At 47.4% G+C, this 27331-nt stretch overlaps 1 protein-coding gene across 1 annotated transcript in view; it reads right to left on the reverse strand.

Annotated features, from left to right (window-relative positions):
* The window catches only part of HEATR6 (HEAT repeat containing 6), a 117539-nt gene that overhangs the window by 32932 nt on the left and 57276 nt on the right, over positions 1 to 27331 (reverse strand). Inside the window, exons 6-11 of the mRNA XM_040424214.1 lie at positions 21807 to 21908; positions 10599 to 10736; positions 8456 to 8739; positions 2745 to 2922; positions 2436 to 2642; positions 274 to 373 (exon numbers count right to left, since the gene is read on the reverse strand). Coding sequence (XP_040280148.1) covers positions 274 to 373; positions 2436 to 2642; positions 2745 to 2922; positions 8456 to 8739; positions 10599 to 10736; positions 21807 to 21908 — 1009 coding nt within the window. The remainder of the gene's footprint in view (positions 1 to 273; positions 374 to 2435; positions 2643 to 2744; positions 2923 to 8455; positions 8740 to 10598; positions 10737 to 21806; positions 21909 to 27331) is intronic.

A 27331-nucleotide genomic window follows, 5' to 3' on the forward strand; every position in this document is an offset into this window, starting at 1 on the left:
AAAAAACAAATGACTGATCTCTGCACAGCGCTCCCGGCGAAAGCCTCCTCAAATTTACCACAGCATCCTAGGGGTTAAGTGTTTGTGATCAGCGTTATGGACAATTTTAGACATTGCCTCCAGGTGTCTGCTGTTTAAAACATTTTTAAAGACCCTACCGCCGAGGTATAGCCGCATGGCGGTAGAGAAGTGGTTAATCTAATAGGATATATTACAAAGTTTCTAATATTTGCTTACAATATTGTTTTAGTCAAAGTTTTAAGATGCACAAACCTTTATTACGAATGTAAGGTTTAATATGGTTCCAAACTCTGGTGAGTAAGCCAGGTTTCAACCGATGATATGGTGCATTGGACACCAAATTTGCAAGGCACTGCAAATGACACGAAGAGTGATGGTTAAACATTACATGCTAGTTATAAATACAGTATTAGACTGTTGCATGTCCAGTCTTAGGCTACTTTCACACTCGCGTTTTGACTTTCCGTTTGGGAGATCCATTCAGTGCTCTCACAAGCGATCCAAAACGGATCAGTTTGCGTTCTAATGCATTCTGAATGCATCAGTTTGCATCAGTTCAGTCTCCATTCTGCTCTGGAGTGTTTTGGTGTCAGTCTGATGAAACTGAGCCAAACGGCTCTGTCCTGGCACACAATAGAAAAAGGATCTGTCCTCCATTGACTTTCAATGGTGTTCAACGCGGATCCGTCTTGGCTATGTTAAAGGGGTTATCCCATCATAATGATCACTGTTAAATCAGTTAATGATTTGACAGTGATCATTTTTGTAAATATACTTGATTAACAAATTCTCACCGATTAGGATAAATTTCATCCCCACTTACCTTATTGTTGTGACTCTGTCTCCCCTGGTTACGGCCACTGCTCTTCTCCAGAATCCCGATTGTCGCGCTTGCTCAGAAGACTCTGGCCGCTCGCTGTCCTGAACGCGCACGCCGCCGCGCATGCGCGACGGTGACTTCTTCCCGGCCAGAATAGTACAGAGCTGCGAACGCGCACGCCGGCTCTGTACTATACTGGCCAGAAATAAGTCACATGGCGCATGCGCGGCAGCGTTCAGTCTAGCGCGCGGCCCGGCCGGGAGAAGACTTCAAATCAAGATGAAGCCCGCCCCCAGCCAGAATCCAGGAAGTGAACGGCGCGGTGGCAGCAGGTAAGTATAAAAAGGCGAAGTGGGATAACCCCTTTAAAGATAATACAAACAGATACGTTCTGAACGGATGCAGACGGCTGCATTACCTGAACGGATCCATCCATGATGGATCCGCACAAAACGCGAGTGTGAAAGTAGCCTAATTGTACAAGCAAGTAAGCATATAGAGAACAATGTATAGGAACTCAAGTGCTCAATCTGATAAAGGTGGTCTGAGATTAGTTCCCTCTCTCAACAGAGCAATTCTCTATGCCATTCATTCAATTACTTAAAGGATCTTGGACACCTATATCGCACCTATACTTAGAACAGAGCTGCAAAGTGCTGGAGGGCGCATGCATGGCCACCTTCGATTCATTTCTATGGGGCTTACGGAAATAGCTGTGCCAGCACTTGACTATTTTCAGCAGTCGCATAGAATTGAAGGTAGGGCGGCTGCGCATGCGCGGTGCGCCCTCTGGCACTTTATGGGCTCCGTTCCAGAAGAGGGACCTGCACCTTTCAGACATTGGGGACATGTTATAGCAATCTGCTGGGATAGGGGTCAGAATATGGCGATGCACAAAATCTGTTTTTTGAAAGCTTTTGAAGTATTGAAACACAAGAAAAGCTATACAAATGTAGTAATGCTTATAGCATAGCATGCTTATAGCTGACCCATAAAATGAACACCACAGATTAGTTTTACCGCATAGGGAACACCATAAAAACAAAACCAATGAAATTGTGGCTGAATTGTGTTTTTTTCCAATGCAATATTAAATGGTGCTATTAGAAAGTGCACCTTGTCCCTCAAAATACAAGCTCTCAAATGACTATGTGAATGGAAAACGAAAGTTATGGGTCCAGGAAGGCTGGGAGTAAAAAAAATGGACAATAGCTGGGTCCTGAAAGGGTTAAGATTTCTGGTTTATCTAAAAAGTGTTGTTGTTTGATCTGTGAGGCAGAAGACATGTTCTCTCTTCTAAGGACATACCTTCTGTAAATGAGTGCATCTCCTGTGGCAAATCCTTAAAAGCTATGTACACCTTCGGGCTCAGGTTTTTTTTGGTTTTTTTTTTATAATTGCATTTTACGAATTTTGGCCTTCAAATTATATTTTCAATTGGTTTTTATTAAAAAATATTCAGCAGCTTTGTCATAAAGGCTTAACTTCTGCCTAGCTGTGGGAATCATCCCTCCACTTTGCACCAGTCATCTAATAACCCTTATCTCTAAATTATTAATAGTTCAAAAACACTTATTTAAGCCTATATTCATACCTTAATTATTTGTGTTAATGTTTGTGCAGAAGACTCGGCAACCACTGCTAGCAGCAGGCACCTGTGCAGCTCCCGTATACTTGAAGCAAGCAGAACGGAAAAAGCAGTGAAGGCTCTTTTATGATCATCTGCATCATCAGCAACCGAAAGGAATTGTTTTGAACCATCGAGTATAGCAGACAGCACTTGAAGAGCACATGCACGGGTCTAAAAGAAATTTGATATAAAAAATAAAACAATATCACAGACAACCAAGAGCCGCTGTTTTTGCTTTCCATAAAACTGCTCCAGATGCAGAATTATGCATACCTTTGGAGAATAATCTTTAAGCACAACAGTCATCAAAGATACAGATTGTGGACTTCCTATTCCAGGCATATCTGGAACAAACGCTGACCAGTAGCCATAAAGAACTTTCTTTTCAATTGACTTTATTGTAGACAGAAAGCAGGATAATGCTCCTTGTCGAACTTTGGCTTGGAAAGACCTAAAAAAAAAAAAAAAAAAGACGACAAAAAAACATATAGGGTAGATAATTCAGGAAAGATCACACACAGTTATGCACTTATTTTGGAAATGCTTATTATAGGGTATAGGGTATACAGGACTTATTTATAGGATTTTAACATATATTCTGGTTAAAAGTATTTGGACACCCCTCCTAATTCTTGACTTCGATAGCCTTAGCCATACCCATCGCAATCAGGTTTACAAGATCAAGCAGGCAGCCACATAGACTAAGGCCTCATTCACATTTCCGTATTACATCCGTGAAGATGTCTATGAAGCATCCATGTTTGGTCCGTGTGTCTGTTTTTACCCTCCGTGTGTCATTAGTATTCGACAGATGATGCTGAGCTGAAAATTAATTTACAGCATCTCCTATCAGTGGTCAGTTAAAAACGGACAACATTTATGTAATCTGTGTCCATGATTTTCACTGACCTATAGACTTCAGTGGACGTTTTTTGTTCACATCACGGACCGAACTAGTGCATGTCTCCGTGAACAGACACATTGAAATAAATGGGTACATCTGTTGTCCATGGCACACGTCCGTTAAAAAACAAAAATGAGAACGAGGCTTAACAGTGGTAGTAGCATCAAGAACGCAAAGTTTAAACATGGCACGGTCATAGCAGCTCACCCCAATCAAATGCAAGTGCTATTTCTGTGAAGTAGAAGTGTCTTGGCATAAGAACAGCTGAAATAAAGCAGCAGACCATGCAAACTCAGAGTTGGTACACCAAAATAGGAAGCAAGTGGTGTGTACTTGTAGCCTATCCTCTGTTTCATCATTCACTACAGTTGTAAATAGCCTATGGAAGGGACATCAGGCATGGACGGGCAGCAGAGCTTCATGATTAAATGGGTTTCCATGGTCAAAAAGTCCACAATATCAACATACAAGCTTAAAGAGGTTATCCAATTCTAAAAATGGCCCCACAGTGCCCAGGCCACTCCTATAGATCATACTCACCCCAATCCCCGGCACTCTAATCACTCTAAATCCCTGCATGGCTGCCACTGCATCTCCCCGTTGCGCGAATCAAAACATCCAGCGTTGTGGGGTTCAGCCAATAGGCTTGTCACTGTCGCGGCCTGCTATTGGCTGCACTAAGTGGGTCCGCACCGCATTAGAGGATTCACGTGGCCAGCGACCATAAGGATGTGTAAATAAGCCTTTAAGGGGGCGAGGCGCTGTGGAGGTCGCAGTGACGGGGGCGAGGCACTGTGGAGGTCACTGTTAAGGGGGCAGGGCGCTGTGGAGGTCACTGTTAAGGGGGCAGGGCGCTGTGGAGGTCACTGTTAAGGGGGCAGGGCGCTGTGGAGGTCACTGTTAAGGGGGCAGGGCGCTGTGGAGGTCACTGTTAAGGGGGCAGGGCGCTGTGGAGGTCACTGTTAAGGGGGCAGGGCGCTGTGGAGGTCAATGTTAAGGGGGCAGGGCGCTGTGGAGGTCACTGTTAAGGGGGCAGGGCGCTGTGGAGGTCACTGTTAAGGGGGCAGGGCGCTGTGGAGGTCACTGTTAAGGGGGCAGGGCGCTGTGGAGGTCACTGTTAAGGGGGCAGGGCGCTGTGGAGGTCACTGTTAAGGGGGCAGGGCGCTGTGGAGGTCAATGTTAAGGGGGCAGGGCGCTGTGGAGGTCAATGTTAAGGGGGCAGGGCGCTGAGGAGGTCACTGTTAAGGGGGCAGGGCGCTGTGGTGGTCACTGTTAAGGGGGCAGGGCGCTGTGGAGGTCACTGTTAAGGGGGCAGGGCGCTGTGGAGGTCACTGTTTAGGGGGCAGGGCGCTGTGGAGGTCACTGTTTAGGGGGCAGGGCGCTGTGGAGGTCACTGTTTAGGGGGCAGGGCGCTGTGGAGGTCACTGTTTAGGGGGAGGGTGCTTTGGCAGCCACTGTTAAAGGGGTGGGGTGTTGTGGCAGCCACTGTTAAGGGGGTAGGGTGTAGTGGCAGCCACTGTTAAGGGGGTAGGGTGTAGTGGCAGCCACTGTTAAGGGGGTAGGGTGTAGTGGCAGCCACTGTTAAGGGGGTAGGGTGTCCTGGCAGCCACTGTTAAGGGGGTGGGGTGTTCTGGCAGCCACTGTTAAGGGGGTGGGGCACTGTGAAGTTTACTGTTAAGGGGGTGGGGCGCTGTGAAGTTTACTGTTAAGGGGGTGGGGCTCTGTGGAGGTCACAGTTAAGGGGCAGGGTGCTCTGGAGGTTACTTTTAAAAGGGAAGATCACTGTTAAGTGGAAGGGGTGCTATAAAACTATATAATCAATTTGCTCAGCTCCTCCTGCTCTATGACATGCTGCCTATAGCTAACATTGTGTTTTCCTGGCGACAGGCAAGCATGATAGATAATAGCTGGACATCAGCATCAATGGTTTAATATCAGCGTTTCACTAGCTGCCTTTACGTGCTGTTGCCAGCAAACGTGTGATGCACATATCATGGCCAACCCATTTAAAGGGGTTGTCTCACTTTAGGAAATGGATCCACAGGATTTACTTTATGCTGTTAAAAACAAAGCAGGGCGTACAATAGGGTAATACCGTTGGTAGACAGATAAAATAAATGGTTCCAGTACAGGGCTCACCTTTTGTGGTTGTGCTATCTGTAGCTTGTCAATACATGTGATGGAGTCACGATTCACTGGTGGATCTGCAGCCGCGGAGGGATGACTTCTTGTCGGAGATCCCTGAAGTCTCCAAGAAGTGATAGGATACAGAGGTAAAGAGATAAAATATCCCAGGGCGCAAAAATCCAATCCAGATAGTGGTAGTAAGTAGAAAACGTATTTATTGCAGAAGTACAACGCGTTTCGGGGAGTAGTTCCCCTTCATCAGGTACATAATTATGCAGTGTTATGTACCTGATGAAGGGGAACTACTCCCCGAAACGCGTTGTACTTCTGCAATAAATACGTTTTCTATTTACTACCACTATCTGGATTGGATTCTTGCGCCCTGGGATATTTTATCTCTTTACCTATGTATCACTTTAGGAAATGGCATTGGTCATGTTGAAAAAGTTAATACAAGGCACTTACTAATGTATGGCGGCTGTGCTTGCACACTATAGAAAAGGTGCCAGCCTATGCGTACTCCCACAGTCCCGGCTTCCAGAGAGGCCAGCGCTTTTTTCTATAGTGTGCAAGCACGGGTACTGCATCCGAATTACAGGGTGGTCGTAACCATGGAAACGAGAAGTGCATAATGCGATGGAAAAATTAACCGAGCCAGCAGAGGATACAATATCGACAATCCCATTACATTAGTAAGTGCCTTGTATTAACTTTCTCTACATGATAAATGTAATTTGCTGAAGTGAGACAAACCCTTTAAGAATGATATGAAAATGTACTAATTGTAATACTGTTTGAAAATATATCAGTATAAACTAATGATAAGCTTTAAATCAATGCACTGACAAACCCAACTCTTCAAAAGTATGGTCATGCTTACATCATAATCTACTGATTTATACATTAGCGTTATTACTGGATGCTGCAGGGCTCAGCAAAAACGCTTCCGTTACTGATAATACAACCGTCTGCATCCGTTATGAAAAGATCCGGTTGTATTATCTTTAACATTGCCAAGACGGATCCGTTATGAACTACATTGAAAGTCAATGGAGGACAGATCCGTTTTCTATTGTGTCAGAGAAAACAGATCCATTCCCATTGACTTGCATTGGGGGTCATGCCAGATCTGTCTTGCTTCGCATCCCATGATGGAAAGAAAGACGCATCTTGCTGCCGTTTGCTCTCCGGTCTGGGAACGCAACTAAAACGGAACGGAATGTATTTTGGAGCATTCCGTTCTGTTTAGTTCAGTTTTGTCCCCATTGACAATAACTGGGGACAAAACTGATGCGTTTCTTTCCCGTATTGAGCCCCTTTGACGGATCTCAATACCGGAAAACTAAACTGCTAGTGTGAAAGTAGCCTGAGTGCCATATACCGTATTTTTTGCTTTATAAGACGCACCTGATGATAAGATGCACCTAGGTTTTTGAGGAGGAAAATAATAAAAAAAATATTTTGAACCAAAAGGTGTGCTTTTGGTGGGTTTTGAACTAATGGTGGTCTGTGGATGACACACTGCTATGGGGACGATATCTGTGGATGACACACTGCTATGGGGACGATATCTGTGGATGACACACTGCTATGGGGACGATATCTGTGGATGACACATACCGGTATTTATATATATCTCTCTTATGCTGGTCCCCTCTGTGTCTTCTCATGTCCCTGTGTAAATAGTGACCCCCCACTACACCGGGCCCCGCTCACAGCAGTCTTTGTATGTAAAGTCTAGTCATGTAATCCAGTGGCTAGGCTTTGTTAAACTACGGTAATCGTCTGTAGTAGTACTCACTATCAAACTATCAGGCAGGCCGGCAGCGTAACGTCACTCACTCAGTCACGCTCCTGCTCCGCCAGCTTCATTAATGAAGTGGGAGGAGCATGATGGAGTGAGTGACGTTACGCTGCCGGCCTGCCTGATAGTTTGATAGTGAGTACTACTACAGACGATTACCGTAGTTTAACAAAGCAGAGCCACTGGATTACATGACTAGACTTTACATATAAAGACTGCTGTGAGCGGGGCTAGGTGTAATGGAGTACAGTGACTGCTCCAGGCCCTGCCGCGAGTGCAACAGCAGTTGCCGGACTCCAGCCCCTCCTCCCACCCCGTGTCATAGAGCTCTGATACATCGCAGGCCGCGCTGTGCAGCATAGCGGCCAGCGATGTATCAGTGTCAGCAATGTAAAAATTGCACCATTCTGTTTATAAGACTCACAGCCATTTTCCCCCCACTTTTTTTTTTTGGGGGGGGGGGGGGGGGAGTGCGTCTTATAAAGCGAAAAATACGGTATACATGTGAATTTGTATAATGTATATTTAAATAAACTGAGGATGATATCGGATTAGGGGTGCTGATGGACTGATCTCTTTCCTACTACATGGTGCTCCCATTCATCCATGCAGGAAGAATATCCTAATGACCAAGGATCATTTCTGCAGCAGCAGGAATCATCAGTCTAGCTATTGCTTTTATTCACAAGAGATCTTACTATATCTCATTTGTTTTCAATAAAGTCAATGGGGGTCATCTACAAAGACCTACACTGGTCTTTGCTTCCTCTCTGCGCTGCCGGAGGATTCACCTAATTTATTAGGCATTAATCAGGAGAACCTCCGGCAGTCTATGTGCCTGGAGTAACGTTCACTCCTCTTGTATGCATGTTTACAGGCAGGCGTAAATGTAAATTTGTCGGGGATGAATGATTTGTCTGGTCTTACCAATGCCCCCACTACTCCCAAGTGATGAAGATGGCACAAAAACGCCTATACTACAAAATATTGTTACATGAGAATTAAAAAAGTCGCAATATGGGTTCTTACGACTATTTTTACATCAAAATCTGGCATAAAACTCTTCATTCATGACCCCCAATGTTTCTGACAATATGCATATCTAATTATACCATAGTTATTAAAATAAAATAAAAAAAAACTCCTAACCTTATTTTACTTTGCAGACCTCCTTCTGCATCTGAATATTCAGAGTCACTACTGTATAGTTTCTTAAATCTTGAAGAAGGTGAAGCAGCAGCATCTTTGCCAGTAGATTTTATCGGTGAATTTTGGGGACCCAGGTAGACACTTGAATTTGCCTCTCGTGCACCCACGGTTAGTTTGTCCAGGGCAGGTGGGAGACTATCTGCCAATTCATTCTCCATTTCATCCTTTTTTTCTTCTCCCTGCTGGCTTTTCTTCTGTTTACCTCTAGATTTCTTCTTTCTATTCTGAATTCAAAACAAACAAACAAAAAATGTAAACCAGATCACAACAAGATTATTTTTCTGTTAACCCCTTCAGGCCCTTGTTTTTTTTTACCCTATGCCTTCCTGGAGCCATAACTTTTTAAAATTTCCATTTACAAAGACGTCTGAGGGCTTGTTTTTTGCGGGACAAGTTGCACTTTTTAATATTGCATATGATTTAAAGGGAAGCTAGAAAAAAAATCCAAATGTGGCAAAATTGGAAATAAATTTTTACGGGTTTCGTTTTCACAGATGACCTGTTACCTTCATTCTCCAGGTCAGTACAATTACTGCAATATCACATTTATATAGTTTTCTTATGTTTTAATACATAAAAATTCAGAAAAAAATGATTTTGTTCTTTTCTTTTCAATTATCCTTTTATTGATTTTTTCAAGATTATAAGATTGACACATAATACAAAGATTGAATTGCAAAACAAACAAAGGTAATCACCTGGATAATTGCGACGCCTCCCCGCAAAGTCACCCCAAACTGATTTTGTTCTTTGCATCGCCATATTCTGACCATAACTTTTTTATAGTTACGTCTACGGAGCTGTATAGGACTCATTTTTTGTGTTACAGCCTTTTTTGGGACAGCGATACCCATAATCTTAATTATTATTATTTTTTAATAGGGAAAGAGGGGTGTTATTGCCTAACCGGTCCCCCTTCTGTCAATCTAGACCCACCTACAACTTTGGACCACTGAGTTTTATTTCCAGGACCACTTTACAGTACCGGGATTTTGGGTATAGAGCTGAGGACATTGGTTGCTAGATGGCCGCTAGCACATCCGCAATACCCAGTTCCCATAGCTCTGTGTGCTTTTATTGTGTAAAAAAAAAACAATTTGATACATATGCAAATTAACATAAAAGAGTCATATCTTACTTGTGTGACCAGAGAAGAGTCATATTTTCAAGCTCTGACTAATCTCAGGTTAATTTGCATATGTATCAAATCAGTTTTTTTACACAATAAAAGCACACAGAGCTATGGGGACTGGATATTGCGGATGTGCTAGCGGCCATCTAGCAACCCACGTCCTCAGCTCTACACCCAAAATCCCGGTGACAGGTTCCCTTTAAGTTCCCAGTCCACCCCTGGCCATCAATACATTTTCCATGTTTAGCATCATTACAAGGAGTGCCAGGTTTTCCAAATCATGATTATTCTGTGGCTATGTAGGGCCATAAGCAGCAAGCTATGATGCACTATATGTTGTGAAACTTTTCTATCATAGTCAACATTAACAGTTTCAACCGTTTGGGCTACAGTAAGTCATGTTTGACTGGACAAGACAGTCTAGTCTTTACTCTTACATGCATTAATGCGCCTTAGGCACCCAGAACCCAATCTTCAGTTCGCTGACTGCCCTTCCTTGGACCACATTTGATAATGACTAACCACTGCATGCTTGGATCATCCCACAACACCTTCCATTTTGGAAATGTTGAGTCATGTACCTATAACAATTCGGTCATTGTCAAAGTCACTCAGTTCCTTATCCATTTTTTCTAGCTTCTAACACATCAACTCCAACAACTGACTGTTCACTTGCTGTCTAAGATATCCTAATGTGTGCAGTTCTCTGACATGCATAGATATCCTTCTGATTATTTGAAAGCTATGCACCATTATCCACAATAAGACTAATTTACTGTATGCATCCATAATGTGGCTTCAGACAGCATTGTTAATATTATATTTGGTGGCATGTGTATTGTGTTCTACTCAGATCAGCATATTACATAATCAAAGGAGGACGTCTGTCAACAATTTTTTATTTTTCAAGGTACTGTATATGGGATAAAGTCCTCAGAAAAAATTTCTTACCCAAGTTGGACGAACTGAAGTTGATTCACTTTGGTCAGGTTTTGAAGGCGATCTTCCATCATACTGAGGCAACGGTGATGGATACAGAACTGAAGGCATTTCTATATTGAGTCCAGGAAGTCCATGAAAGATGTATTTCTATAATAAATTACCAATTAAAGTTACCTCTAGTATGACAAGGGCTATGCAACCAGAAGTCCACCCTACTACTAAACACAAGTCAGCCCTATAGAACAGAATGGTTTATCACCTACAGGAGGGAGGTCTGAGCACTGCTTATTCACTTCTATGGGACTGCCGAAGTTAGATGAGCACTGCTCCATAGTCAGTGAATGGATCAATGGTCATAAATCTGGACGACAGCTCCATTCACACAGGACTCCTCTGGCAGACCCCTATTCTTGTTATTGGTAGAACCCCCAGCTATTATACATTTATCCTTGTCCCATGGATGGGTGATAAAACTAGATTTTTGTACTTACTGTAAAATCTGTTTCTCTTCCGTTCATTGGGGGACACAGGCTTGACCAAGGGTATAGCTACTGCTGCTAGGAGGCCGACACTAAGCACACAAAGTGTAAGCTCCTCCCCTTCAGCTATACCCTTCCTACAGGGACTAAGCTAAATCAGTTTAGTGCAAAAGCAGTAAGAGAAGCAACACACACACAGAAAATAGAAAAAATTGAAAATTTAAAAAAAAAATAACACTTTGTACAAACCCTGAACCACACAAGACTGAAAAGGCCCCTAAGCAAAAGAATGGGTGGGAGCTGTGTCCCCCAATGAACAGAAGAGAAACAGATTTTACGGTAAGTACAAAAATCTAATTTTCTCATCCGTATCATTGGGGGACACATGCTTGACCATGGGACATTACAGAGCAGTCCCCAAAGGTGGGCATAACAAGCAACCATCCAGTTAATCAGAGAACTGCTGTCTGCAAAACTCTATGTCCCAGAGAAGCGTCAGCAGACGCAAAGGTGTGCACTCTATAAAACTTGGAAAAAGTATGCAAAGACGACCAGGTAGCTGCCTTGCACACCTGAAGGGACAAAGCCCCGTGATGCACCCCCCAAGAGCCCCCCACTGCGCGAGCCGAATGAGCAGTCACCCGGAAGCGTGGGGTCCGGCCATTAACGCAGTACGCTTCCACAATGGCCAGACGAATACATTGGGAAATGGAAGTCTTCAACGCTGCCAGCCCTCGTCTTGGCCCCTCTGGAATCACGAACAAGGTATCCGTCCGCCGGAAAGATGCCGTCTGGGACAGATAGACTCGAATGGCTGGTACCAAATCCAGGGTATGGAGCGACTGCTCGCGAGGATGAGACAGGCCCGGACAAAATGAAGGGAGAATAATCTCCTCATTTAGATGGAATGCCGACACGACCTTCGGAAGGAAGGACTGCACAGGGCGAAGAACCACCTTATCCTCATGGAGGATCAGGAAAGGCGACAGACATGAAAGAGCCGCGAGTTCAGACACCCTACGGATGGACGCGATTGCCACCAAAAACGCCATCTTGTAAGATAGGAAGCGAAGCGACGCCTGCTGCAAGGGCTCAAACGGAGAAGACTGGAGAGCGCTGAGCACTAGATTAAGATCCCAAGGATCCAACGGAGGACAGAAACGGGGAGCAGCACGTGCCACCCCCTGCAGAAAAGTCCGAACAGCCGAAAGTGAAGCCAAATTCCGCTGAAAAAAGAAAAGAGAGAGCAGACACTTGCCCTTTCAGGGAGCTGAGAGCCAGTCCTAAGTCCATGCCCGACTGCAGGAAAGCCAAGAGTGACGGCAGAGAGAACCAAACGGAAGGCAGCTGATGCCGCTCGCTCCAACTAAAGTAGGACTTCCAGGTCCGGTGGTAGATTCTGGAAGACGACGGCTTCCTGGCCCGAAGCATGGTCTGGATCACTGCATACGAAAAACCCTGAGTCTTCAGTACGGCGGCTTCAACAGCCATGCCGTTAAATGTAGCGACCCTAAATTCGGGTGGAAGATCGGCCCCTGAAACAGAAGGTCAGGAAGAGGAAGACGCCAGAGTTCGTCGGCGAGAAGGGTGACTAGTGCCACACACGGCGCAGCCAATCTGGGGCCACGAGAATGACGGTCAGTCCCTCGGACCTGATCTTTCGAAGGAGACGCGAAATGAGAGGAAGAGGCGGGAACACATAAGGAAATGGACCACGCGACGAAGTCCTCGATCTTGTTGTTGAAGCGGGAGGCCATGAGATCCCCAACCGCTCGCAGATGGCTCGAAAGACCTGCGGGTGAAGAGCCCACTCGCCGGGATTGAGACGCTCCCCCAGCTGAGGAAGTCTGCGATCCAGTTGTCTATGCCGGGGATGTGAACAACCGATAGTGGCGAAACATGTTTTGGCTCAATGCCGCAGAGAGAGCCGAATCGCTCTCAACTCCAGAACATTGATTGGAAGGGAGCGGTCCTTGCATGACCATACTCCTTGAACAGAGAGATTCTCCAACACTCCCCCCCAACCCCGGAGACTTGAGACCGTTGTTAACACCTTCCAACTGAGAGGAAGCAATGAGAGGCCCGACATCAACACTGGAGAGACCAACCACCATCTGAGGGTCCGGCAAACCGGGGCAGGGAGAAGCATGGGTCGATCAAAGGAGGCTGGGGAGACGTCCCATCTGGACAGAATGGCTCGCTGAAGTGCTATGGTATGAAATGGAGCATAGGAAACTGCTTCGAAGGCCGAGACCATGTGACCCAGAGCCCGCATGCAGAGACGAATGGGAACAGGACAAGGGGAGAATCTGAAGACGGAGAGCGGATAGCTTCTCCGGAGGTAAGATCACCTTGGCCTGAAATGTGTTGAGCACAATGCCCAGATAAGTCAACCGATGCGATGGATAAAGACAAGACTTCTGCCTGTTCAGGATTTATCCGAAGCACTCTAGAGTGTCCGGAACTATGCTCAGGCTGTCCGCCGTCACCCGGAATGACAGACTCTTCACCAGGATGCCATCTAAGTAAGGGATTGCTACGATCCCCCTGGCATGGAGCAGGGCCATGACTGCCGCCAGAACCTTCGTAAAGACCCTGGGAACCGTGGCCAGGCCGAACAGGAGGGCTACAAACTGGTAAAATAGACCCACTGCGAACCAGAGAAATCTCTGATGACTGACGCAGATGGGTACGTGAAGAGAAGTATCCTTGATGTCTATCGAGGGCATGTACTCCCCCGGTTCCATGGACGCAATGACCGACCTCAGGGACTCCATCCGGAAGCTGCAGATGCGAAGGAAACGATTGAGCGCCTTGAGGTCCAGAACGGGACGCACTGTCCCCTCTTTTTTGGGAATCACAAAGAGATTAGAGTAAAACCCCCGAAAACAGTCTTGCGCCGGAACCGGAACAATCACCCCCTGTCGCAGCAGCATGCGAATCGCCTGAAAAAAGTAGATTTTTGTATAACTTACCCGTGAAATCTCTTTCTCGCTCTTCATTGGGGGATACAGGAACCATGGGTATAGCTATGTCCTCTAGGACAGTGTTTCCCAACCAGTGTGCCTCCAGCTGTTGCAAAACTACAACTTCCAGCATGCCCGCACAGCCAAAGGCTGTCCGGGCATGCTGGGAGTCGTAGTTTTGCAACAGCTGGAGGCACACTGGTTGGGAAACACTGCTCTAGGAGGCGTTGACACTAGTAAAAGCTGTTAGCTCCTCCCCTGGCAGCTATACCCCCTCCAGCCTGGAGAGAGAGCTTCAGTTTGTGCACAAGCAGTAGGAGAAGCAAGCCAACCAAAGAAAAAACATGGAACACCAACCATGCCAACAGACCCAACGGGGTTCAAACCAACAACTGCCACAACTGTGGCCGAACCAACAAACTGGGTGGGTGCTGTGTCCCCCAATGAAGAGCGAGAAAGAGATTTTACTGGTAAGTTATACAAAAATATCCTTTTCTCGCCCATATTCATTGGGGGACACAGGAACCGTGGGACGTCCAAAAGCAGTCCACGGGGAGGGAAAAAACCACAGACCCATGGAAGCAAGCGTCCCTGCAGGCATGTAAGAAAATGCTGCCTGCAAGACCATGCGGCCCAAGGCAGCGTCCGCCGATGCATAAGTATGCACCTGGTAAAATTTTGTGAATGTGTGTAAGGAGGACCAAGTAGCCGCCTTACACAACTGCACGGTCGAAGCGCGATTCCTCCGAGCCCAAGATGCGCCCACCGCTCTGGTGAAGTGAGCCGTGAAATCTAAGGGCGGAACCCTGCCCCGGGCGCGGTATGCTTCAGCAATTGCACACCGAATCCAACATGCGATTGCCACCTTGGAGGCCGCCAATCCCTTGCGAGGACCCTCCGGAATGACAAAAAGGAAGTCCGTACGCCGAAAGGAACTGGAGGCTGCTAAATAGATCTTCAGAGCTCTGACAACATCCAAATGGTGTAACTCCCTTTCCTTAGGGTGTGAAGGAGAGGGACACAGAGAGGGAAGGACAATTTCCTCGTTGATATGGAAGTCAGTGACCACCTTCGGGAGAAAGGAAGGAATGGGCCGGAGAACCGCTTTATCCTTATGAAGAACCAGGAAGGGTTCTCTACAAGAGAGCGCCACCAACTCGGACACCCGTCTGATGGATGTGATAGCCACAAGAAAAACTACCTTCCAGGACAGGAGTCGGAGAGAAATCTTCCGCAAGGGCTCAAAGGGGGAAGCCTGGAGAGCTGAGAGGACTAAATTCAGATCCCAAGGCGGTAAAGAATGACAGTACGGAGGAACCGTATGTGTCTCTCCCTGAAGAAAGGTCCTTACAGGCCCCAGGGGGGGCCAGAGGACGCTGGAAAAGGATAGAAAGCGCCAACACCTGACCCTTCAAAGAACTAAGGGCTAGACCAAGGTCCACCCTGATTGTAGAAAGGACAGGACCGTGGGGAGAGAAAAACGAAGTGGTGGAATATTTCGGCTTTCACAGAAACCCAGGAAGGACCTCCAGGTTCTGTAATAGAGTAATTGTAATTGGGAGCTTGGACTCCGACTGAGACCATGTGCCTTGGACTGTCCTGGGGGAAAACACTCCTTCCTAACATAGGAGACTGGCGTCGGTGGTGACCACCGTCCAGGATATCAGAAGGATGGACCTTCCCAGAACTGAAACCGACAGCCACCAACAAAGGGACAACCTCACCTGAGGAGAGAGGCGGATGGGATAAGCCAGGCTCTCTGAAGATTTGTCCTAGGAGGACAGGATCGCTCTCTAGAACATGCGAGAATGGAACTGGGCAAAGGGAATCGCCTCGAAACAGGCGACCAACTTCCCTAACGTCCTCATGCAGAGTCGAATGGACGGATGTTTGCAGTGGAGAAGAACCCTCACGGAGCGGTGTAAGGCCAGTCACTTGTCCGGAGGAAGGCGAATCTGTGCCGCCTCCATGTCCAGAGGCATACCCAGAAAGACCAATTGTCTGGAGGGGGTCAGAGATGACTTCTGCAGATTGACCACCCACCCAAAACGTGCAAGGGCTTGCAGCGTGATCCGTACGCTGCTCGACACCTGAGCAAAGGAGGGGGCCTTGACGAGGATGTCGTCCAGATAAGGCATAAGGAAGATGCCTCTGGAACGGAGCAGGGCGAGAATAGGGGCCAGGATCTTTGTGAAGACCCGAGGTGCAGTGGCCATCCGAACTGGAGGGCGACAAACTGGTAAAGATAGTCTCCTATCGCAAACCTCAGGTGACTCGGAGGTACGATGGGTACGTGGAGGTATGCATCCTGGATATCTATGGCTGAAAGGAATTCCCCCTGCTCCAGAGAAGCAATGACGAAACGAAGGGATTCCATCCGAAACCGCTGGAGACGGAGGAACTTGTTCAGTAGTTTGAGGCGCACCGAGCCCTCCTTTTTGGGGACCACAAAAAGGTTTGAATAGAACCCGTTAAACCTTTCTGCTGGGGAAACAGGAGAGATGACTCCCTGGTCCAGGAGGGACTGAATGGCCTGGGAGAAGGCGGCCGCCCGCTCTGGGGTCCGTGGAAGACTGGATTGAAAAAATCTGTCTGGGGGAAGAGACAGGAACTTTATCAGGTATCCCGAGGATACAATCTTGAGTGCCCAAGCGTCGGAGATGTGGGCCCGTCAGATGTCCTCTTAGAGGAGGAGGCGATCTTCAGCAGACTGAAGGGAGGATCCATCGGCTATGGGAATAGCCGTATTTTTGGCTAGCCGTGCCACTGGTTGGTCCACATTAGGAGGGGATGTCCACGTGGAGACGCAGTCCGCTGGGAAAGGATATAGGATGTCCAGCTTTTTGGGGGCGGAAAAACGCATGTCTGGACTATCCCAAGCCTTGGAAACCACCGCCAAAAAATCATTATGGCGAGGAAAAAACTCTGAAGTCTGTTTTGGGCGGAAGAAGGATAGCCCTTGTTGGTCAGTGGGGGGAAGATCATCCTGCACCCAGAAGGTGTCATGTATGGCAGCTATCCACGGTGGAGGCCAACTTAGAAGGCTGCTCCGTATCCATATCCGAATTCTCAACCTCTCCGTCGGAGAGCACATCCCCAGGAGAAGAAAAACCTGAGTGAGACCGTACCCGGGGTGGAAAGGGAGATGCGTCAGAGGAAGAAACGTGGTCTACTCTGGGACGCTTTTGTGAATGCCGTGCACCGACGGAATCACCGGAGGGAAGTGAACTGGGGAAGGGGGGGGTCTTCAGAGCAAGAAGCTCTGGAGGGTGCATCAGAGGGAGGTGCAGCCTGCGTAGGTGGCGGATTCTCAACCAAGCAACCCACTATAGATAGGGTGGATTGGGAGATTTTAGCAAGGTTTTCCACCGCCTGAGAGAGAGTTCTGGCCCAGAATATCCAAATCAGAATTCTCAACCTCTCCTTCGGACGGCACGTCCCCAGGAGAAGAGAAACCTGAGTGAGACCGTACACGGGGTGGAGAGGGAGATGCGTCAGAGGAAGAAACATGTTCCACTCTGGGATGCTTTTGTGAATGCCATGAGCTGACGGAATCACCAGAGGGAAGTGACCGAGCAAGAAGCTCTGGAGGGTGCATCAGAGGGAGGTGCAGCCTGCGTAGGTGGTGGATTCTCAACCAAGCGACCCACTATAGATAGGGTGGATTGGGAGATTTTAGGAAGGTTTTCCACCGCCTGAGAGTTCTGGGCCAGTCGGGTAACTCAGCTTCCGGAGGGGGTGGCAGCAGTATGGGCTGAATGGGGGGGCCCCTGCCTGGGCGTCTGACAAGCAGAGCAGACAGAATCCGGTTGCCCGCAAGGGAATTTAGCCTGACATATAGAGCAGGCATAGTGGACAGCAATTGGCAGCCGAGGTAGAGCACCAGAGGGATCAAACATGATGGTAGGGCAATCTGAGGCTGGAGAGAGTACAGGGACCTGAGGAGAGGAGCACAGTTCCTACCAGAGCCAGGAGCAGACGCCGTCCGAGGAGGATGTCCCAGTGCAGAACTTCCTGAATAGCTGTGGCGGGAAGAGTAAGACCCGCCTCCTCAGGTCCTGCATCTCCTGCTAATTAACCCCCGCAGTGCCAGTATACTATCCCCTCCAGAATGCAGCAAAGGCAGCGCCTGGAACAGGCTGCCGCCTGATGTGAAGCGGAGAGAAGCGCCGCTGCTTCCAATAGGCCACGCCCCCTTCCTCCCAATGTGCTCTCCTGCAGCGCAGAGCACTGAACACTGATAATCACCCCCCCAGTCGGTCATGCAGGAGACCGGAGCGACTCTTTCACTGCCGCCCGATGTGAGGAGGAAGGTTTGCGCTTATGATCCGTGACCGACTTGTCGGACGCCCTCTTGGGGCTGGAAACTTTGAAAGGGACGAAAAAAAGGCTTTCGCGACCTATTAGACCGCCCCCTGTTCTGTTGTAAATGCGTGCTCTTACCACCTGAAGCTTCCGAAATGATTTCATCCAGGGGCTTACCAAAAAGTCTGCCGCCAGTAAAGGGGAGGGCCGTCAGGGTCTGCTTAGAAGCATTATGTGCCGCCCAGCAGGAGAGCCATAAGGCACGGCGAATAGCCACCAACAGGGCTGACGAGCAAGCCATAAGCCTGGCCGCGTCAAATGGCCTCACAAATATATGCACTGGCATGAGAGAGCTGCCGAGCCACATCGGCAAGTTCCCCCGAAGGGATTCCAGATTCGAGACCCTGATGTAAATTACTTGCCCACTCCCCCATAGCCTTGCTCATCCATGTAGAGGCAAATACCGGCTTCAGTGCAGTGCCCACTGCCTCAAAGGAAGATTTTGCAAATGCTTCCAGTTTCTTATCTCTGATATCAGAGAAAGAAGCCCCATCCGCCATTGGCAAGGGAGTATGCTTAGCCAAGCGGGAAACTGGCGGGTCGGGTCCACTATAGGTGAGGACGACCATTTCTTAATCAAATCCTCCGGAAACGTTTAAGCAATTTGGCACGGTAAAACGTCTATCAGGAAAATTCGACTCCTTGAAAGAGAGGAATCAAACTCCTGGTGGTCGCGGAAACACTTACCGTATTTTTCGCCCCATAAGACGCACTTTCCCCCCCCCAAAAGTGGGGGAAAAGTGCCCCTGCGACTTATGGGGCGAATGCTGCAGACTGCGATGTATTAGTGAGGAGGGACTGAAGTAGGTGGGGAGAGCGGCGGGGCCGTGCAGGCACTGTACTCTGGCCCCGCAGCTCAGTATGTACTGTATTATACGTAGTGTTAATCATCAGATCTAAACTGAATAATGATGCACTCCCCCTGCGTACCGTACTTACCGGTACATGTCACGCTCCTGTAGTAAGCACTAGCAGCTAGCAGGCAGGCCGGGCGGCCATAACTCAGTGAGGTCACGTGCCTGCTCAGCCTACCTCATTCATAAAGTAGGCGGCGCAGGCACGTGACCTCCGTGAGTTACGGCCGCCCCAGCCTGCCTGCCTGCTAGTGCTTACTACAGGAGCGTGACATGTGTACCGGTAAGCACATCATTATTCAGTTTAGATCTGATGATTAACACTACGTATAATACAGTACATACTGAGCTGCGGGGCCAGAGTACAGTGCCTGCACGGCCCTGCCGCTCTCCCCACCTACTACAGTCCCTCCCTAGGAATCTGTGAATGGGATAATGATGGGGGGGGGGGGGGGGGGGGTCTGTGGATGGCATTATGATGGGGGGGGGGGGGGGAATCTGTGGATGGCATTATGATGAGGGGGATGTATGGATGGGACTGTTATGGGGGGGGATCTGTGGATGACACATATAGCAGTGCCATCCACAGATCCCCCCCATCATAATGCCATCCACAGATCCCCCCCACCATCATAATGCCATCCACAGATCCCCCCCCCCATCATAATGCCATCCACAGATCCCCCCCCATCATAATGCCATCCACAGCTCCCCCCTAACAGTGCCATACACAGATCCCCCACCCCATAACAGTGCATAATCCACAGATCCCCCATAATAGTGTCATGCACAGACCGCCATTAGTTCAAACCCACCAAAAGCACATCTTTTGGTTAAAAATATTTTTTTCCTTATTTTCCTCCTCAAAAACTAGGTGCGTCTTATAGGCCGGTGCGTCTTATAGGGCGAAAAATACGGTATACGAGCGACAGGACTTTCTAAAAGGAAAAACTCGAGCTGTAAGACGACGGTGCAGGATCCTCAACCTGCAACGTCTCGATAACCGCTGTGATAAGATTGTCCACCACGGAGGACAGTTTGGACGATTGACCCTCTGGCAAGACCACATCCTCGTCTGACCTCACCTCCTCAGAACATGCCTCTTCCACTGAGGACACGTCGGAGTGAGACTCTCTAGCAGGAGGAGGAGAGGCCGAGGAAACGGGAGACACAGACACCCTTTTGGGGGAGGATGTTCTGGCCAGTTTTGTGGGATGGCCGCCCCATGATCCCCAGAGTCGGACCGGCCAGAGGACTGCTTTGCCAACAAAACGCCCCAATATTTCCACAATGGCCTTGGTGGTATTGCAGACATCCTGTACCATCCTAAACAGGGAACGCTCCCATTCCGGTTCTACCATAGACTGGGCAGCAGGAACCATTGGGCCCGGGGCTGAGCCGCTTGATGGCGGAGCAGCACACGCCAAGCAGAGGGAGTCTGACTGAGGGGGATGAAAATTTTGCACGATACGACGCACAGGCAAACTGACACACCAAAGAGACCGCCTGCTTCGTGACCTGGAGCCTGGGCTCAGACATAAGGACAACCCTGCCACCTAAATGAGGAAGAGGGGAAGGTTAGGCCCTGTAAGAAGGGACAAACAGCACTTACCCAACCCGTGTCCCTCCAAGCAGAAAGACCAGCTGGTCAGCGTCCCGCCAGGTGCCTTAAATCCCGGAAGTGGGCGGAGCCCACTCTTCCCCTGCTCAGCTGCCAAAATGACATTGGCCCTCAGTGCCAGCCCTTCGTCTCTGGCCCCCCACCCCCCCACTCACCAGAACACCTGTCCGCATCCCCAGCCGTGGTGATCCGAATGCTGGCAGGATACAGAGGTTTAGTAGGAACCTCTGGTCCTCCTTTGCTTCTGGAGAACGGGAAGGAGCAGGGGCTTTGGGGGACCCCCTGGTCTCCCGTCTCCTGGGTGGGAGTGCAGGCAGTTTTAAAGACTGCCTGAAACTCCCACTAGAAAAAATATATAAATTAAAAAAAAACGGAAAAAAAAACCAGAAGACCTGCAACGCAGGGAGGTCTGCCCCATACAGACACTAAGCTTAAACTGATTTAGCTTAGTCCTGTAGGAAGGGTATAGCTGAAGGGGAGGAGCTTACATTTTGTGTGTTAGCGGCAACAGCTATACCCATGGTGAAGCCATGCTGATTCTAAAAAAAAAGGACTCAATATGTAACTGAAGACACAGGTGACTTGCTTATTGACATACAGTGTTGTCACTTGAGGAGAAGGGCTGGTGGCACAAATTCATAAGTACCATCAGCAAAGCTGGCAGGGAGAGGGATGGTCAAGACCAAGTACACCCATTATCCAGGATAGGTAATCAATATTTGCAGCCGATTTATACAAAGCAAGAAGGTGTACCCTTTGTCTGGTAGTTATAGGGTTAAGTGACATTTCTTATAAATCAGCAGGCTAGGCTTGTGTGCATTATCTGGGGATGAAATTGCCCATATGACCTTATAGCACAAGAGCGAGAGGAAGCACATAAAACACACTATATACAGTATAGTTATAATATTTGACCATAAAAAATGTAATACCTTTAACACAGCAAGCAGCGATCCAAGTTTATCGGTTTCCATTAAAATCATTTTGCTACCATTCAAAATAGACTGGACGCCTTTCAAAGCATTTTGTAACAACTGGAAAAGATACCAAGAAATGTTTCACTGTAACTGCACAACAATCATATATCAAGTAGCTGCTACTTAACCACCTCAGCCCCCAGTGCTTAAACACCCTGAAAGACCAGGCCACTTTTTACACTTCTGACCTACACTACTTTCACCGTTTATTGCTCGGTCATGCAACTTACCACCCAAATGAATTTTACCTCCTTTTCTTCTCACTAATAGAGCTTTCATTTGGTGGTATTTCATTGCTGCTGACATTTTTACTTTTTTTGTTATTAATCGAAATTTAACGATTTTTTTGCAAAAAAATGACATTTTTCACTTTCAGTTGTAAAATTTTGCAAAAAAAACCACATCCATATATAAATTTTTCTCAAAATGTATTGTTCTACATGTCTTTGATAAAAAAAAAAAAAATGTTTGGGTAAAAAAAAAAATGGTTTGGGTAAAAGTTATAGCGTTTACAAACTATGGTACAAAAATGTGAATTTCCGCTTTTTGAAGCAGCTCTGACTTTCTGAGCACCTGTCATGTTTCCTGAGGTTCTACAATGGCCAGACAGTACAAACACCCCACAAATGACCCCATTTCGGAAAGTAGACACCCTAAGGTATTCGCTGATGGGCATAGTGAGTTCATAGAACTTTTTATTTTTTGTCACAAGTTAGCGGAAAATGATGATTTTTTTTTTCTTTTTTTTTCTTACAAAGTCTCATATTCCACTAACTTGTGACAAAAAATAAAAACTTCCCTGAACTCACTATGCCCATCAGCGAATACCTTGGGGTGTATTCTTTCCAAAATGGGGTCACTTGTGGGGTAGTTATACTGCCCCGGCATTCTAGGGGCCCAAATGTGTGGTAAGGAGTTTGAAATCAAATTCTGTAAAAAATGTCCGGTGAAATCCGAAAGGTGCTCTTTGGAATGTGGGCCCCTTTGCCCACCTAGGCTGCAAAAAAGTGTCACACATGTGGTATCTCCGTATTCAGGAGAAGTTGGGGAATGTGTTTTGGGGTGTGTCATTTTACATATACCCATGCTGGGTGAGAGAAATATCTTGGCAAAAGACAACTTTGTATAAAAAAATGGGAAAAGTTGTCTTTTGCCAAGATATTTCTCTCACCCAGCATGGGTATATGTAAAATGACACCCCAAAACACATTCCCCAACTTCTCCTGAATACGGAGATACCAGATATTTTTTGTCACAAGTTAGTGGAATATGAGACTTTGTAAGAAAAAAAAAAGAAAAAATAAATCATCATTTTTCACTAACTTGTGACAAAAAATAAAAAATTCTAGGAACTCGCCATGCCCCTCACGGAATACCTTGGGGTGTCTTCTTTCCAAAATGGGGTCACTTGTGGGGTAGTTATACTGCCCTGGCATTTTCCAGGGGCCCTAATGTGTGGTAAGTAGGTAAATGACCTGTGAAATCCTAAAGGTGCTCTTTGGAATGTGGGCCCCTTTGCCCACCTGTGGTATCGCCTTATTCAGGAGAAGTTGGGCAATGTGTTTTGGGGTGTCTTTTTACATATACTCATGCTGGGTGAGAGAAATATCTCGGCAAAAGACAACTTTTCCCATTTTTTTATACAAAGTTGGCATTTGACCAAGATATTTATCTCACCCAGCATGGGTATATGTAAAATGACACCCCAAAACACATTGCCCAACTTCTCCTGAGTACGACGATACCACATGTGTGACACTTTTTTGCAGCCTAGATGCGCAAAGGGGCCCACATTCATTTTATGAGGGCATTTTTAGACATTTGGATCCCAGACTTCTTCTCACGCTTTAGGGCCCCTAGAATGCCAGGGCAGTATAAATACCCCACATGTGACCCCATTTTGGAAAGAAGACACCCCAAGGTATTCAATAAGGGGCATGGCGAGTTCATCATGCGGACGTCTGAATGGAGCTTTACAGGGGGGTGATCAATGACAGGGGGGTAATCAATGACAGGGGGGTGATCAGGGAGTCTATATGGGGTGATCACCACAGTCATTGATCACGCCCCTGTAAGGCTCCATTCAGACGTCCGTATGCGTTTTGCGGATCCGATCCATCTATCAGTGGATCCGTAAAAATCATGCGGACGTCTAAATGGAGCCTTACAGGGGGGTGATCAATGACAGGGGGGTGATCAATGACAGGGGGGTAATCAGGGAGTCTATATGGGGTGATCACCACAGTCATTGATCACGCCCCTGTAAGGCTCCATTCAGACGTCCGTATGCGTTTTGCGGATCCGATCCATCTATCAGTGGATCCGTAAAAATCATGCGGACGTCTAAATGGAGCTTTACAGGGGGGTGATCAATGACAGGGGGGTAATCAATGACAGGGGGGTGATCAGGGAGTCTATATGGGGTGATCAGGGGCTAATAAGGGGTTAATAAGTGACAGGGGGGGGTGTAGTGTAGTGTGGTGCTTGGTGCTACATATTGCTGAGCTATCTGTTTCCTCTGGTGGTCGATCCAAACAAAAGGGACCACCAGAGGACCAGGTAGCAGGTATATTAGACGCTGTTATCAAAACAGCGCCTAATATACCTGTTAGGGGTTAAAAAAATCACATCTCCAGCCTGCCAGCGAACGATCGCCGCTGGCAGGCTGGAGATCCACTCGCTTACCTTCCGATCCTGTGAACGCGCGCGCCTGTGTGCGCCCGTTCACAGGAAATCTCGCGTCTCGCGAGAGGACGCGCCGGCGCGTCCAGGCGGAATCAATCAACCACCTCCAGGACGCGTCGCTGCGTACGGCGGTCCGGAGGTGGTTAAAGGGTTTTTCCAGGAAAGATAAAAATGAAAATACTGAAAAAACATGTTCCTATAAATAAACTCTTAAATGCCTTAAATTATTTATAATGGCTCCTTTAGTCTAGGGAACAATCTGTTGAGGAGTTAAAATGGCGGCTCTTGGAATTATGATCATAAAATCTGTCCTTCTGGTGACACTGCAGGACAGCAGATGTGACAAAGCAGAGCACAGAGCCCTATGTAAAGTCTGCCGGTCTCAGCATTGTGAAGCTGTATATTATGTGCAGATGGCAGCTGAGATAACTACTCCGCTGTGTCCCTGTGCTTCAGAAAGGAGTTACCTCATTCCGTACTCAGAGACTGAAGGGTAGGAATGAGGACCAAAAGAGCTGCTGTGGGGGAGGAGCGTCATTAGAAAACACTTCTACCGGCGAGTACAGAATGAGGTAACTCCTTTCTGAAGCACAGGGACACAGCGGAGCAGTTATTTCAGCTGCCATCTGCACATAATATACAGCTTCACAGTGCTGAGACCGGCAGACTTTACATAGGGCTCTGTGCTCTGCTTTCTCACAACGGCCGTCCTGCAATGCCATGGGAAGGACGGATTTTCGGATCATAAATCCAAGAGCCGCCATTTTAGCTACTTGACTGATTGTTCCCTAGACTAAAGGAGCCATTACAAATAATTAAAAACATTTAAGAGTTTATTTATAAGAACATGTTTTTTAGTATTTTCATTTTTATCTTTCCTGGAGAACCCCTTTAAAGAGCACTGTCAACAGCATCTAACCCCAAATCCAAGTATACTGCCCCGCACTGTAAAACATAGTAAATTAGCCCATGTACCTGCTCAGTACTTTTCTAGTATTCTCCACTTTATGCAAATCAGCAGAGTCTGCTGGCAAAGAAAAGTCCAGCATATTCATGAGCTGTCAAGCGAATCGCTCCTCTTATATTGTCCAGGATCTATAATGTCATTTGTTAATGATTTTTTTATGTGTTTATTATGCACTTTGTAATGAAGGAAAGTGGCCATCGGTTAATCTAGGTTCCTGTCAAACATAGCCTCTAACGCTGTTCCAGGTGCTGCTTGATAATAATGATAATGATAATAATAATAATAATAATAATAATAATAATAATAATAATAATAAATAAGCACTTTACCTTACTAGACAGGAAAACTGTCTTTACTTACAGGGGTGGTCCCACCATTAAATGTCACATTCAATGTATCATTAAAGGGGCTCTCCAGGTATTAAAATAAAATTACTGGAAGTACCCAAGTATTACCTTATTATAAACACACTAAAATAACATTTATTATTTATAATGGCTCATTTTCTCTAGGGGCAATTATCAGGGGAAAGAAAATGGCCACTGTCCTATTAGCACATACAAAACCCATCCTAATCTAACAGCAGGATGGGTTACTTCAGAGCAGCAAACCAATGAGCTGTCTCAGGTCTCCTCAATGTTCTGCCTGTCATGAATTACGTTCCCACACATAGCTGATAACATCTTCAGCTCTGGGTGTAGGAATGAAGTGAAAGCGCTGAAAGGAGGGACTGGTGAGGAGCAGTGATGGCCAGTTCGCAGTGTTTGCCAGCGAACACATGCGATCTGCCATCTTAACTGACAAGTCCGGCGAGGCACAGGTAAGTCCTTACCTGTGCCTGTGCGCGAGCCGGTCTGAAATGAAATGCGGTCTAGGGGAGCAGGCAGTTCCGAGAACAGCCTCCGGGGGCCAGAACGGCCTGCTTTTAAAGGGTTTCTATCACTTGGTATGACATAATTAGCTCTCAGACACTAGCGATCCGCTAGTGTCTGCTCTGGCCAACCATCCTAATATAACTGTTTATTGGGCAGCCGTTTTGCTAAAAAAATAACTTTTATAAATATGCTAATGAGCCTCTAGGTGCTATGTGGGCGTCATTAGCACCTAGAGGCTCCGTCTACCTTCATACACAGCCACCGCCCAGCGCGTCCCTCCAGCCCGCCCATCTCCTGCTGAATGCGATCCTCCGTGTGACGCAACGGACGAATTCTCGCGCATGCGCCGTGCGCGGCTGTATTCGGCGCATGCGCAGTGAATGTCTGACGCTTCCCTGCTCTCCACTGCGCCTGCGCCGATGACGTCATAGTGCTCCAAAGAACAGGCGCAGTGGAGATGTCTGAGCAGGGAAGCGGTCAGACATTCACTGCGCATGCGCCGAATACAGCTGCGCACGGCGCATGCGCGAGAATTCGTCCGTTGCGTCACACGGAGGATCGCATTCAGCAGGAGATGGGCGGGCTGGAGAGACGCGCTGGGCGGTGGCTGTGTATGAAGGTAGACGGAGCCTCTAGGTGCTAATGACGCCCACATAGCACCTAGAGGCTCATTAGCATATTTATAAAAGTTATTTTTTTAGCAAAACGGCTGCCCAATAAACAGTTATATTAGGATGGTTGGCCAGAGCAGACACTAGCGGATCGCTAGTGTCTGAGAGCTAAATATGTCATACCAAGTGATAGAAACCCTTTAATTTCAGACCGGCTCGCGCACAGGCACAGGTAAGGACTTACCTGGGCCTCGCCGGACTTGTCAGTCAGTTAAGATGGCAGATCGCATGTGTTCGCTGGCGAACACTGCGAACTGGCCGTCTCTAGTGAGGAGTGTGGTA

Source organism: Bufo bufo, chromosome 3 (genome assembly GCF_905171765.1).
Source record: "Bufo bufo chromosome 3, aBufBuf1.1, whole genome shotgun sequence".
NCBI classification, from domain to species: Eukaryota; Metazoa; Chordata; class Amphibia; order Anura; family Bufonidae; genus Bufo; species Bufo bufo.